At 48.0% G+C, this 11,860-nt stretch overlaps 2 protein-coding genes across 5 annotated transcripts in view; one reads left to right on the top strand and one right to left on the bottom strand.

The window, feature by feature from the left end:
* The first annotated feature begins 244 nt into the window (after window positions 1-244).
* dhx34 (DEAH (Asp-Glu-Ala-His) box polypeptide 34) lies at window positions 245-7,247 on the top strand. Of its 4 annotated transcripts, none has more exons than XM_034605006.1 (16): window positions 245-1,202; window positions 1,698-2,009; window positions 2,220-2,474; window positions 2,569-2,671; window positions 2,759-2,976; window positions 3,058-3,232; window positions 3,402-3,595; window positions 3,715-3,816; window positions 3,900-4,163; window positions 4,506-4,679; window positions 4,810-4,912; window positions 5,265-5,371; window positions 5,589-5,855; window positions 6,149-6,340; window positions 6,712-6,859; window positions 6,939-7,247. In XM_034605006.1, exons 1-16 carry the CDS (start codon window positions 519-521, stop codon window positions 7,079-7,081), a joined length of 3,441 nt encoding a protein of 1,146 aa, XP_034460897.1. In that variant the 5' UTR covers window positions 245-518; the 3' UTR covers window positions 7,082-7,247. The 4 variants fall into 4 exon arrangements, with proteins under 4 accessions (XP_034460897.1, XP_034460898.1, XP_034460896.1 ...); XM_034605007.1 differs by having other exon boundaries at window positions 276-1,202; window positions 6,712-6,854; window positions 6,937-7,231; XM_034605005.1 differs by having other exon boundaries at window positions 276-1,202; window positions 6,936-7,231.
* A 2,292-nt stretch (window positions 7,248-9,539) lies between these two features.
* The window catches only part of spred3 (sprouty related EVH1 domain containing 3), a 5,441-nt gene continuing 3,120 nt past the window's right edge, over window positions 9,540-11,860 (bottom strand). The window contains 2 exon segments of the mRNA XM_034605018.1: window positions 9,540-11,117; window positions 11,119-11,391. Of these exon segments, the coding sequence (XP_034460909.1) occupies window positions 10,389-11,117; window positions 11,119-11,391 (1,002 nt within the window). The 3' untranslated portion in view covers window positions 9,540-10,388.

Below are 11,860 nucleotides of genomic sequence, written 5' to 3'. Positions count from 1 at the left end.
GCTGTAAATCAAATTCTTTATTTTGTTATTGACACCAAATCTACCTTTTAGTAAACCCGTGAATATTGAACACTGTGTGTGTGACACTTAAATATAACACATAATTATCAGCCTCTATTTTACATTCATATGATTGATTGTATTAATTTGTATTTATTTATTCATTTACTAATTTATTCGTTTATTAGGGAGAGAAAATTGACACCGGAACCATCATGAGTTCGCAAACATTCCGGAAGACTTTGGAGAACGGAGCGGAAACGGAAACGGTCCCCCCGTGTTATTGTTCCCCTGTTCTCCTCGGAAGCTGCAGCTGGATTTGTCTTTAGTTTTATTTGTATTTTGTCCTCGTGTGTTTTAGTTTAAAGCTTTTTCAGCCTGAAACTTTATAAAGAAGTTACCCGCTGCTTGTTTCAGACACGTGGGGAGAAATGGAGTCTGCAGTTGATTTAATTCAGAGGAAACCGTTCATGAATCAGTGAGTAAACCGGAATCCGGTTTAGTGACTTGAGATTAAAATGGATCGCGACCGGAGGAGAGACCGCCGGAGCTGGGACTGGGACAGCCCGCAGTGCCGAGCCCAGCTGGACGAGGTGTTCTTCCGCAGGCATGACTACATCCAGGCCGGGAGCCAGGAGCACCGGGACTTCTGGAGCTTCTTCGACCGCTTCCAGAGGTTCAAGACGAAGCGGGAGATGGCCGGGGGGCGAAGGGAGGACGATGGGGGCCAGGGGAAGACTGTGAAGGTAGATCTGGGGCTTCCTAAGGAATACGATGCCCGGTACCGGATCAATGTGTCCGTTTGCACCAGGGACGTCGAGGAGCGCCTGGGGAAGTCGGAGCACCGGAGCCGGCAGAGCTCGTCGGGCCCGGGGGAGCAGGAGATCTCGGACCTCCGCCTGGCCCTGCTCCACTTCCTGGACTTCACCCAGAGGCAGAGCTTCGGTAAACTGGCCAAGCTGCGGCGGGAGCAGAAGAACCTGCCCATCTTCCAGTACCGGGACCGGATCGTGGAGCTGGTGCGGAGACACCCGGTGGTCGTGGTGGCAGGAGACACCGGCTGCGGGAAGTCCACCCAAGTGCCCCAGTACCTCCTCTCGGCGGGATTCACCCACATCGCCTGCACGCAGCCCCGGAGGATCGCCTGCATCTCCCTGGCAAAGAGGGTCAGCTTCGAGAGCCTCAACCAGTACGGCTCCAAGGTTTGTCACCAAATACACCGAACAGACCGTGGACACATTTAATGATGATAATAATAATAATTCAATAACAATTTGACATTCATCCGACACATAGGAAAACTAGAATGTCCCTCAGGAGAGCACACACGTCCACCGAGGCCCGGCACCCCCCCTTGAGTTCAATCAAGCTGCACCATATTTCAAACATTAAGAAATATCAGTATATCTCCTTTATGTGCCAGAGTTTTATCATCAAAATGTTGAATCTGCACCAAATTTCCAAGGGTTCTTCCCTGACCCACATCACATCCTTCCACCAAGTTTCATGGAAATTTGTTCCCTAGTTTTCGTGTAATCTTGCTGAAAATCCAACCAACCAATGGACACTAAACACATCACAGAGGGAGACTAGTACCACGTTTACTGAAAAATCAAATAGACAACATATATACGACAGAAATAGAAAATTACCATTATTATCTGCAGCAATGCTTTAACTGTGAACCTCATTTTTAGGTGGGGTACCAAATCCGCTTCGAGACCACCCGTACCCCGGCCACCAAACTGCTGTTCCTGACCGAGGGGCTGCTGCTCCGGCAGATCCAGCAGGACCTGACGCTCTCTCAGCACCAGGTGGTGATTGTGGACGAGGTCCACGAGAGACACCTCCACTGTGACTTCCTGCTCGGGGTCCTGCGCACTCTGGTGGCCGAGCGGCCGGACCTGCGTCTCATCCTCATGTCGGCCACCATCAACATCAAACTCTTCTCGGACTATTTCAGTAGCGCTCCTGTGCTGCAGGTGCCGGGCCGGCTGTTTCCTATACAGGTGAGCAGAGGTGGTAAAGGACAGGATGAAATAAACATCTAGTCTAGTTGTTCATCTGTAATTACACATTTTTAACGACCTATCATACAAAATTGAAGCATCAGATTAGGAATATATGTTCAAAAGTAACATTTTAAGGGTTTTGTGAGTTTATTAAACAAATATTTTGTAATTACATTCAACATTTCCTTCTCTGTTTCCTGTACAAAGGTGATATACCAGCCCATTCCGTCCGAGGAGCAGCCGTCCCGCTCTGAGAAACTGGATCCCCGACCGTACCTGCGCATCCTGCAGGGCATCGATCAGCGTTACCCGCCAGAGGAGCGCGGCGACCTGCTCCTCTTCCTCAGCGGTGTGGCGGAGATCTCCACCATCCAGGAGGCCTGTCAGGTCTACGCCACGCACACGAGCCGCTGGATCGTCTTACCGCTGCACAGCACGCTCTCCCTGGCCCAGCAGGATAAGGCACAGTCGGCTTTGTTTTGATTGGAATGAACATGTAGTGTTTGAAGTCTGTAGTTTATCACCTTTAACTCTGCGTTGTTATGTCATCACTCAGGTGTTTGACATTTCTCCTCCTGGGGTGAGAAAGTGCATCATCTCGACCAATATTGCTGAGACGTCAGTAACAATCGATGGGGTTCGCTTCGTTGTCGACTCAGGTGTGTAACTGTTTATTCATAGCTGGAAATTAACCTGTCCCAGAATCAGAACAACAACTTAAAGTATTTTGGTTTGTTCTTTTACAGGAAAGGTAAAAGAAATGAGTTTCGATCCGAAGGCCAAGATGCAGCGTCTGCAGGAGTTCTGGATCAGCCGAGCCAGTTCTGAGCAGAGGAAAGGTCGAGCCGGTCGCACGGGTCCAGGAGTGTGTTACCGCCTGTACGCCGAGTCCGACTACGACGCCTTTGCACCTTATCCTGTGCCTGAAATCCACAGGGTGGCTCTGGACTCCCTCATTCTCCAGGTATCCAGGGCAGCAATTCAACTCTTCACCTTCCAATGTTCAATTCCATCTTTATTTATGTTGTTTTTTTATGTCTTGCAGATGAAGAGCATGTCTCTTGGAGATCCACTTTCTTTTGTCTTCATTGATCCACCTCCAGCTGCGAGCATCCAGACTGCAGTTACTTATTTGAAAGAGCAGGGGGCGCTAGACGCTCCTGGGGAATTGACCTCTATTGGGAAGTTGCTGGCACAGCTTCCTGTGGATGTGGTGATAGGTAAGATTCCCAACAACCAAAACCATATTGAAGTTTGTTTCTGTTAATCAGTGGTTAAATGAAGTTCATAAAACAACAAGTTCATTAATCAGCTTGGTCTCTTTCAGTTTATTACTGTACGTACAGTTGCAGCTTCACATTATACTTGTGTGTGTTTGTGTTCATTCAGGGAAGATGCTGGTCCTGGGCTCTTTGTTTAACCTCGTGGAGCCCGTGTTGACGGTAGCAGCCGCCCTCAGCGTTCAGTCACCGTTCCTGCGCAGCTCACAGCACAATCCAGACTGCGCCACTGCCCGCCAGCCCCTGCACAGCAACCAGGGAGACCCCTTCACTCTGCTCGGTACCTTCAATGCGTGGGTGGAGGTCAGCAATAGAAAAACATTATGTTACAGTGACTTTTCAATACAAACAGATTGGTAACAGTTCGTTTATAAGATCCGATCTTTATTGTAGTTGAAGTGGTTCTTATTTGGAATCGACAGGTGAAGAAAGAGAGAGGAGGTGGCTCGAGGAAGTGGTGCAGGAGGAGAGGCCTGGAGGAGCAGCGGCTGTATGAGATGGTCAACCTGCGCAGGCAGTTCAAGGCAGGATGTTCACACAGGGGCTCACACACGTTTTAAATGTGTTGACATTGTTTCTCATTACGAGCTCCCTCTCTGGATAACAGGAATTGCTGAGGAGCCACGGCCTCCTGGAATCGCAGAACAGAGATGCCTCTGCTGGGGACCGTGGACAGCGCAGGGAGAGGCTGACCGAGAGGAGGAAGCTGCACCAGATGAAGAGAGATCACGAGAAGCAGGAGAACGGCAAACGTAAAGTCTTGAGGCTGGAGGAGGGCCAGGACGGAGAGATGTCCTCAGGATCGGACACAGAGGAAAAAGGCAGAGGCAAGAAGGACAAGGAGGGATCAGGACAGAACGTGGACATTCAGGTGAACTCCGAATACAGTGAAACCCTCACCTGCAACATGTGATACTCACAGATGAATACATTTATATAAACTATGTTGTAATACTATATAATGTATAACTTCAGCAACTGCTGAATAATACTGCATGCAAACATTCTTAGAAAGGCAAAAGTAAAATTTACTTCAAATAACATTTATAATTTCAACATTTTTAGAGATAAGGATCTTTGTTTGTCAGATTTTACAACCTCACTGCTGCAGTTTGGAGAAAGACCTTGAAGGATTCTAGCATCATTATATCACATTGTGGAACTGGTTGTATGTGTGTTGTCTTCAACTGTGTCCTTTGTTCTCCTGCAACAGGAAGTGAAGTTCAAGTTGCGTCACAACATTTCCGAGCTGCAGGACGCCGTCACTGTCAGTCAGGACATGTCCTCCCGCCAGCAGGCTTTACTCAAGCTGCTGCTCTGCCGAGGCCTCTACCCTCAGCTGGCGCTGCCCGATGAACACAACTCCACCCGCAAGGACTCCGAGCAGGTCAGACCTCCTGCTGCGCCTCCCTCCTTCCAGGGCTTTAACGATACAACAAGTGGGAGGACTCGTGTTCGTAATGCAGTTGTTTCACTGATTAAAATAATGATTCCACTCCATGATTTTTCTTTTGTAGGTGTTTCACACGAAGAACAAGCAGGGAGTGGTGATCCACCCGACCAGCGTGTTTGCCATTGACCCAGAGGTCTTACATGTTCCCGAGGACGACAGCAGAGAAGGTACGACATGTGGAATATTTAATCACAATAAACTAGAATCACTCTCAGAGAGCTCAAACCTCCGCCAAGGCCAAACAGTCCCGTCGTGAAACCACATTTAAATTCACTAGATCCAGTTTTTTATATTATTTATTTATTTGGATCTGCACCACATTGAACCTGAGCCAAACTTTAATGACTTGCATCCCTCCAACAAGTTGTTTGGTAATTTAGTCGAGCAGTTGCTGCGTGATCCTGTTAACTAACAAAACATACACACACAAAAATAACCTCCTTGGTGTAATAACCGTCAAAATGAGCCGATGTTCAGGATTAAATCCAGCGTCTCTTTGCCTCTGCCTCCCGCCTGCAGGACCGGAGCGTAATGACAGCAGCAGACACCAGCTGCTGTCCTTCGTCACTCTGCTGGAGACCAACCGGCCGTATCTGTCCAACTGCGTGCGGGTTCCTGCTCTGCAAGTCAGTACCAGAGGAATGTTCCTGCTCCCACCGCAAATCTTTTCATTCATTGTTTAATGTTTTACTTTAATCATCCTGGATCAACCCTGATAACTTCCCTGTATGATCCAAGTTTTTAAATATTATCTGTATAATGTCCCATCATTATTGGTCTATTCCATTCCTACCCACATGATGCACTAGTATCAATATTGTGTGTTTGCATTTTGCTCACCAGGCTTTGCTGCTGGTTGCAAACTCTGTGGACAGTAACGCTGACTGTACGCGTCTGGTGGTGGACGGCTGGCTGGAGGTGGAGCTGAGGGAGGCAGAGGAGGCGCTGAAGGTGCTGTCCACAGCTCTTACTCACAGGGCTGAGTGGGAGCGCCTCCTGCAGGTCAAGCTGGAGCAGAACTCGGTAGAGGGAGCACTAGGACAGGGGGTGTCCCGCAGAGTCCTGGAGAAGCTGAGCGAAGGCCTGGTCCGCTTCCTGCTCTACACTGAGGTACTGACGCAGCACTGACCAGGAAGTTACAGTCTAATGTAGCTCTTACACATCTTGGTCCAAATAATAATGACTTCATTAAAGGTCAAATAAGTAAGAAAACAACTTAATATGTTTTGTTTGTGTCTGAATTGTTCATTTCTGGTCTCCAGATATTCTCAGTGACTCAGATTCTCGTCAATCGTTCCTCGGTCTCATTTAATGTCTTCACCCCCACCCCCCCACCCCCCCCCACCCCCCCCCCCCCACCCCCCCCCCCCCCCCCACCCCCCCCCCCCCCCCCCACCCCCCAGGTCACTTACAGCCTACGGCGACTCGCAGCTTTCCAGATCCAGAACCTGTATGTCGGCCCTCAGCCTGAGTCCGAGTTGTCTCACGGCAAAGCTCCGGGTCAAAAACCGCTGTTCCCAGGAGCCGAGGCCAAGCCGCACCCGATTAAAGGAGGCCTGCGTGTCTCCAGCTTCTTCACCTACAACTGTCTGGCTGTAAGTGCGTCTGTGGCAAATTCACAGAAACATCCAGATCTCTGAGTTACAAAGACACGGAAAATAGATGTTTCAGCTGTTTTCTAAATCATTCCATGTCCGGATATGTTTGTTTTGTGGATCTTGGGGTGAACTGTACTCGCTGGTGTAAAGTTAGAACTTGTTACTTTAACATCTGAATGTAACTGCTGGGTTTCTGTTGGTCCATATAATCCCTGAACTCACTTTCCTCAACAAAAGGTGGAGGAGGTATTAAAAAGGTCTGATGGCTGGTTTGAGCTGTGATTTCATGTCTCATACATTTAAATCCTCTCAATAAGTCTTTAGATAATAAGTGAAGTGTTATTGAGTAAACCGCTGTGTATGTGCAGGACTCTCGGGATCTCTACAGCGAGTGTTTACGGACTTTCTGGACTTGTCCTAACTGTGACCTCTACATGCCTCTGACTCCACTGGAACGCATGCAGCACGAGGCCTCCTGCAGGCCGCCAGGAGAACAGCAGCAGCAGCAGGAGGAGGGTGAGGAATTTGTCATTTAAATAAAATCGTAGATTATTTCAACACGTGCACAAATTAACTGAGGGATTGTGATTTTCAGAACAAGAAGATAAAAAACCAGGTCCTTCGTCGATGTCCAGTCTCAATCGAGTTTACCACTGTGACGTGTGTGATGAAGACTTGACCCTCACCTCCACTGAGATCCTCAAGCACAAACGCCAGCACATGTACTCCACCAAGTAGCAGGCGACTAAAATAAACCACAACAACTCAACACAACTCGTGTCTGTTCTGTTGAGGAGGGACTGAATCTGTGTGGTCATCATTTATCAATCATGACATGTTTGACATCCTTCTTTCCTTCCTTTTGTACTTGTGAAACTTTAAATTAAAGTGTTACTACTTCCCTCTGAGTGTCACTGAGTATATTTTGAGTGTTTAAAAACAACTCTCCCAAATGAATGTTCCAAAACATGCACAGATTATGTTGTTATTCCAAATGTTGACTAAACAAAAGAGTGGATTCAAGCACAGAATGTTTTTTCCAGATTCCTCTTTTTGGAATAATCCACTTTCATGCAGTCTTTGGGAAAAGAGCAGAGAGAGAGAAGAAGACGCTGATTTTAAAATATAGAGTGAGGGTTTAATAATGATACAAACCCACGATATGTAACACCTCAAAGCAGCACATTGGCACAAAGTCAGAAGTAAGACAGCACGGAAGATAAAAACCTGTCTCAAAAAAATAAAGAATCAGAATAAATATCTCAATAAATAAATAAACAGGTAATATCTCATTAATTACTTTGAAAACTAATAAATACGTACATTTGAAAAATATGCACATTGGCAGAAATCAATAACCCCGAAGAAAGAAAAAAAAAGTAGTACTTAATACAGAGTTACTTAGAAATCATAAGTTATTGATTACTCAAATCAAAAGGCACATTTATTAAGATGTAAGAATGGGGCCTGCAGTTGTGATCGCATGACTGTCAGTACTCCAACACCAGTTCTGGACCAGAAGTAGCAAACTGTGTGCAATGGCTTTACTAGTTCTGTATGTCTGCACCATTTAGTGTGTGTGTGTGTGTGTGTGTGTGTGTGTGCACATCTATGCATTGCAGATTTGTGGGGATTGTGTGTGTGTGTGAGGGAGGGAGGAGGGTGGGGCTGAGTTTGAGTCCCATATCTGAGAGGTCAAGGGTCGTGTTCATCAGCGGTCGAGTGTCCTAACTCCAACCCCCCCCCCCCCCCCCCCGTCTGTTCACTTCACTCACTTTAAGTCACTTTGGATAAAAGTTCTTGGCGAAACCTTAAAATGTAAATAATCAGGTGAAGCTTCTGAAAGGTTCATTCTGCCGTAATCTGAGGGTTCATCAGCTGATTCCTTCCATTTGTAGTGAAACTCATCAACACTGGTTCCCCGACACAGAACATATCAATCTTTACTTTCTAAAGGAGAATCCATGGGTTCTCGATTGAGGTCATTCTGGGATGCTCCGTGCATTTCGAGCGAGATCACACAAAAACAACCGATGGTGTCGATCTCTTTCTTTAACATTGAGAGAATGGGAATAAAACCAGGATCTTGGTGAAACTGAATCAGGCACGTTAAGGGAACTGATATCCACGAGTGTGCGGAGTCTGGTGCAGCCTGATTGAATTCAAGGAGATTGTTTGGAAGGAGAAAGTCTCTGGATTTAAAAGAGAAATTCCCCCAAAGATTCTCTTTAGAAGACGTTGTCTCTATATGATGCTCGATGCATTTAGATCTTGATTCTTCATAGTTGACCTCTTGTGTAATAAATCTCACTTTGCTTGACTGTTGAACACTGGTGCAAAGTGGAGGCTGCACACGAGGCCCCTGCTCTTTGATTCTGAGGAGTTTACACAACAAACCTGATATTACTGAGGAGAATTATTAAGATTCTGTTGACGAGCTGATCTACCCTCATCTTCCCGTGGCCAGAAGTAGAAAAATAATCCATCAATCTGCAAAACAGACACAGAAATGCAGCGTACATCACTTTGCCTGGGGGTGAATTTGTCTTTAACTGTAAACTTACAAATAACATAATCTTTAGTTCCCTCGGAACTTTGGGTTTGTTTCCAACTCGGGGACAGTTTGAAAAAGGGGGTTTGGGCAGGACTTCAACTAGCAGCTTTTATTTTTGACTTCATACTTAAAGCAACATTAGCAAACACTGTTCCCCGAACAAAGAAACCTCCTCCGATCGTCTTTTTCAAGTTGTTTCCTGATCTCAGGCTCAACAGTCTGCAGCGCTCGTGTTTAACACGTGTGAGCTACGTGCTGCTGCTCAAAGATGAGCGCGCTCCCGTTTCTCTTTTCCTACGCGATATCGAAACACATCAAGACAACCACACTTTTCATTTCCAACACTTTTTTCAAATTCTACGCTAGTTTTTAGAGCGACTGGTACAAAAATACTCTCAATACGTTGTTCATTGCACTTGTTTTTTTTTTGGTGGCCTGGACACATCTACAGATTAGTCAGCATGGGGTCCTTTTTAGGGGGGGGGGGGAGAATAAACTCGCTCAGAGGCCTCAGTTGAAAGCACCGTGACTGATTCAACACGAACAGCGGTCGAATGGGATGTTTTCTATGATTAATATTGAAAAAACATGTAGAGATGAAATAATATGTCCAGAGTGAGGGAGTTTAAAGTTTGACGCACATTTGTGATTTCTTTTCTTTTCAGAAAACAAAACTATTCTTGTGTTTGGTTATAAAATGAATCACATTAGGACTTTTAAGTCTTTGTGGTTGTCATTGCAGCTTTCCCTTGACTGTAATCGTCCCTTTGCGTTCGATAACGTTTTCCTCCAGTGGTCGACTTCACAGACCAACGCACAGCAGCAGTGGTCTCAGATGCTGATACTCTTTCCAAAACTCTCTCCTTGACCAGGGTTTGAGAAACATCTGAGGTAAACTTAGAGGTAAAGGGTGATATCTCATCATCAACAGGCCGACATGAAACAAGTAACGCCCCCAAAGATCTCGTGTTTGTGAATACGTGATAGTGTGTGCCACTGGGGGTTCTGTCAATATGTTTTACATTTAATAAAATATACCAATTAAAATTATTACAATCATATATATAAACATCTTTTGTTTTTGTGTTTTTCTTTCTAAATAAAAAAAAACGGACATTGGAAACAGTGTACACATCATCTTTGCCTCTGCCCCTCTACCTGCGATTAAAGTCTCTGACTGCTGACTGGAGATCAGCCAACCCGCGGTACATCCACCATGAAGGCTCCAGATGACTCCCACAGAGCCTGGTCTGAGTGCAGCGCACCTTCAGCAGGCATGGACCAGTGAGGAAGGCCCCAGGTTGAAAAGAGAAAGAGCGGAATGCAGTGGAAGGCCGTGGGGCTTCGGAGGGCCACGTTAAAGGTCTGGGTCGACTGAGAGCGCTGTTCCACCAGCTGAGCTCCACCCCCTCTCTCCCTATCGATGCTCTCTTCTCCCAACACCCAAACCCCCTTTGGTCCAGGGAACCCCTCCCACCCCAGAGCCGGGCCTCATCGGACCGCCTTGTGCTTTCCCCCGCAGCAGCCACACCTCTCGCCACACCGCAGGCAGGCGCGCAAAGGCAGGTAGCAGCACATGCAGGGCACGAAGAGCGACAGGGCCAGGAGGGCCAACCAGCGGGCACAGCAAAGGGGGTGCGGGTGGCCCCCCATCGACTCTTCACACGAGCAAGGCTCCCAGAATTCTCCCTCCGAGTCCGACATGCAGTGGTAGAGCAGACTCTCTGCGCACCACACACAGGTCCACTGGCGTAGGCAGTGCATGGCCGGGTCGGGGGCATCTCTGCAGCGGCCCCGCCCGTTTTCCGAAGCGCTGAAAACCGAGCGGCAGTACACACATCGAGAGGAGCACGACGATGACCCCTGAGGACAGGGGCTGTCGTCATCAGGGGATATAGCCCCCTGGTCGCTGCTGCTTGCCCCTCCTCCTCTCTTACGAGTCCGTGACCGCGGCGTGGCCAGTGAGGCGTGGATGCAGCACGGAGAGGGCGAGCCTTTGCACGTCTCCTGGGGTGAGCCGGCACCTGAGGACACGCCTGACACAGCGTTGGGCATGGACATACAGGTAGGTGAGGACGAGGACAGACGCTGTGACGCTTTACTGTCCAAGCTCACTGTCACTTCACAGCCGGCCGTCCCCACTCCGGCCACGTCCTTCTCAAAGCGAACCACGCACAGCTCCGACTTGTCCTGCAGGCTCCCTCCAGCACTGACCACCACGCCCCCCAGTCAGCCCCCCGACCATAGTCCTGGTGGCCCCCGCCCGTCGGTAGTCCTCATAACCTCTAGAACCCCACAGGTCTTTGCATGGGTCCACACTGCGAAGGTCCCCCTCCTCCAGCAGAGAAATGGTGGGTGAGAGGGGGGACAGGGGGGATGAGGCTGGAGGACCCAAAGGAGGAGTCGGTGGAGCAGGAGGTGGTGGTGGGGGTGAAGGGGGATTCAACACAGACGTCATTTGTGAGAGCTGGTGCTGTCCCGGCCTGGAGTGGATCTGTGGACAGGGTGTAGAATTACAGGATGAGTCAGGAACAGTGCGATTACAGCTTTTCACCTGTAGGGTCAGAAACTGGATGAAATGTACTTCTGTGGGACGTCAGCAGGTCTTAAGAGACGAGTTCAAGATGGAGACGGAGAAACCAAGAGGTCAAGCTTCAGTGTTTCTGTCTGAAACACTTCGTCTCTAATCCGGCAGATACTTCCTGGAAATGGCGACGTAATGTGACATCACACATTACCCCCAAATTTGCATAATACACGCCCCCTAATCAAAGCCAGGTAGAGCTAGAGCGGAGGCCGACATTTCCTACATGCGCTGGAAGAGGTTGACCAATCACAACAGAGAGGACCAGCTGGCCAATCAGAGCAGCCAAAACCAAGTGTTTCCGCCAGAGGCTGAAGAGAGGAGCTGCAGCAATGGATAGCATAAGAGCATGTAAACCCTTTCAAGTCATAACACTACT

Source organism: Hippoglossus hippoglossus, chromosome 13 (assembly GCF_009819705.1).
Source record: "Hippoglossus hippoglossus isolate fHipHip1 chromosome 13, fHipHip1.pri, whole genome shotgun sequence".
Taxonomy (NCBI): Eukaryota; Metazoa; Chordata; class Actinopteri; order Pleuronectiformes; family Pleuronectidae; genus Hippoglossus; species Hippoglossus hippoglossus.
This window is presented reverse-complemented; position numbering and strand designations above follow the sequence as displayed.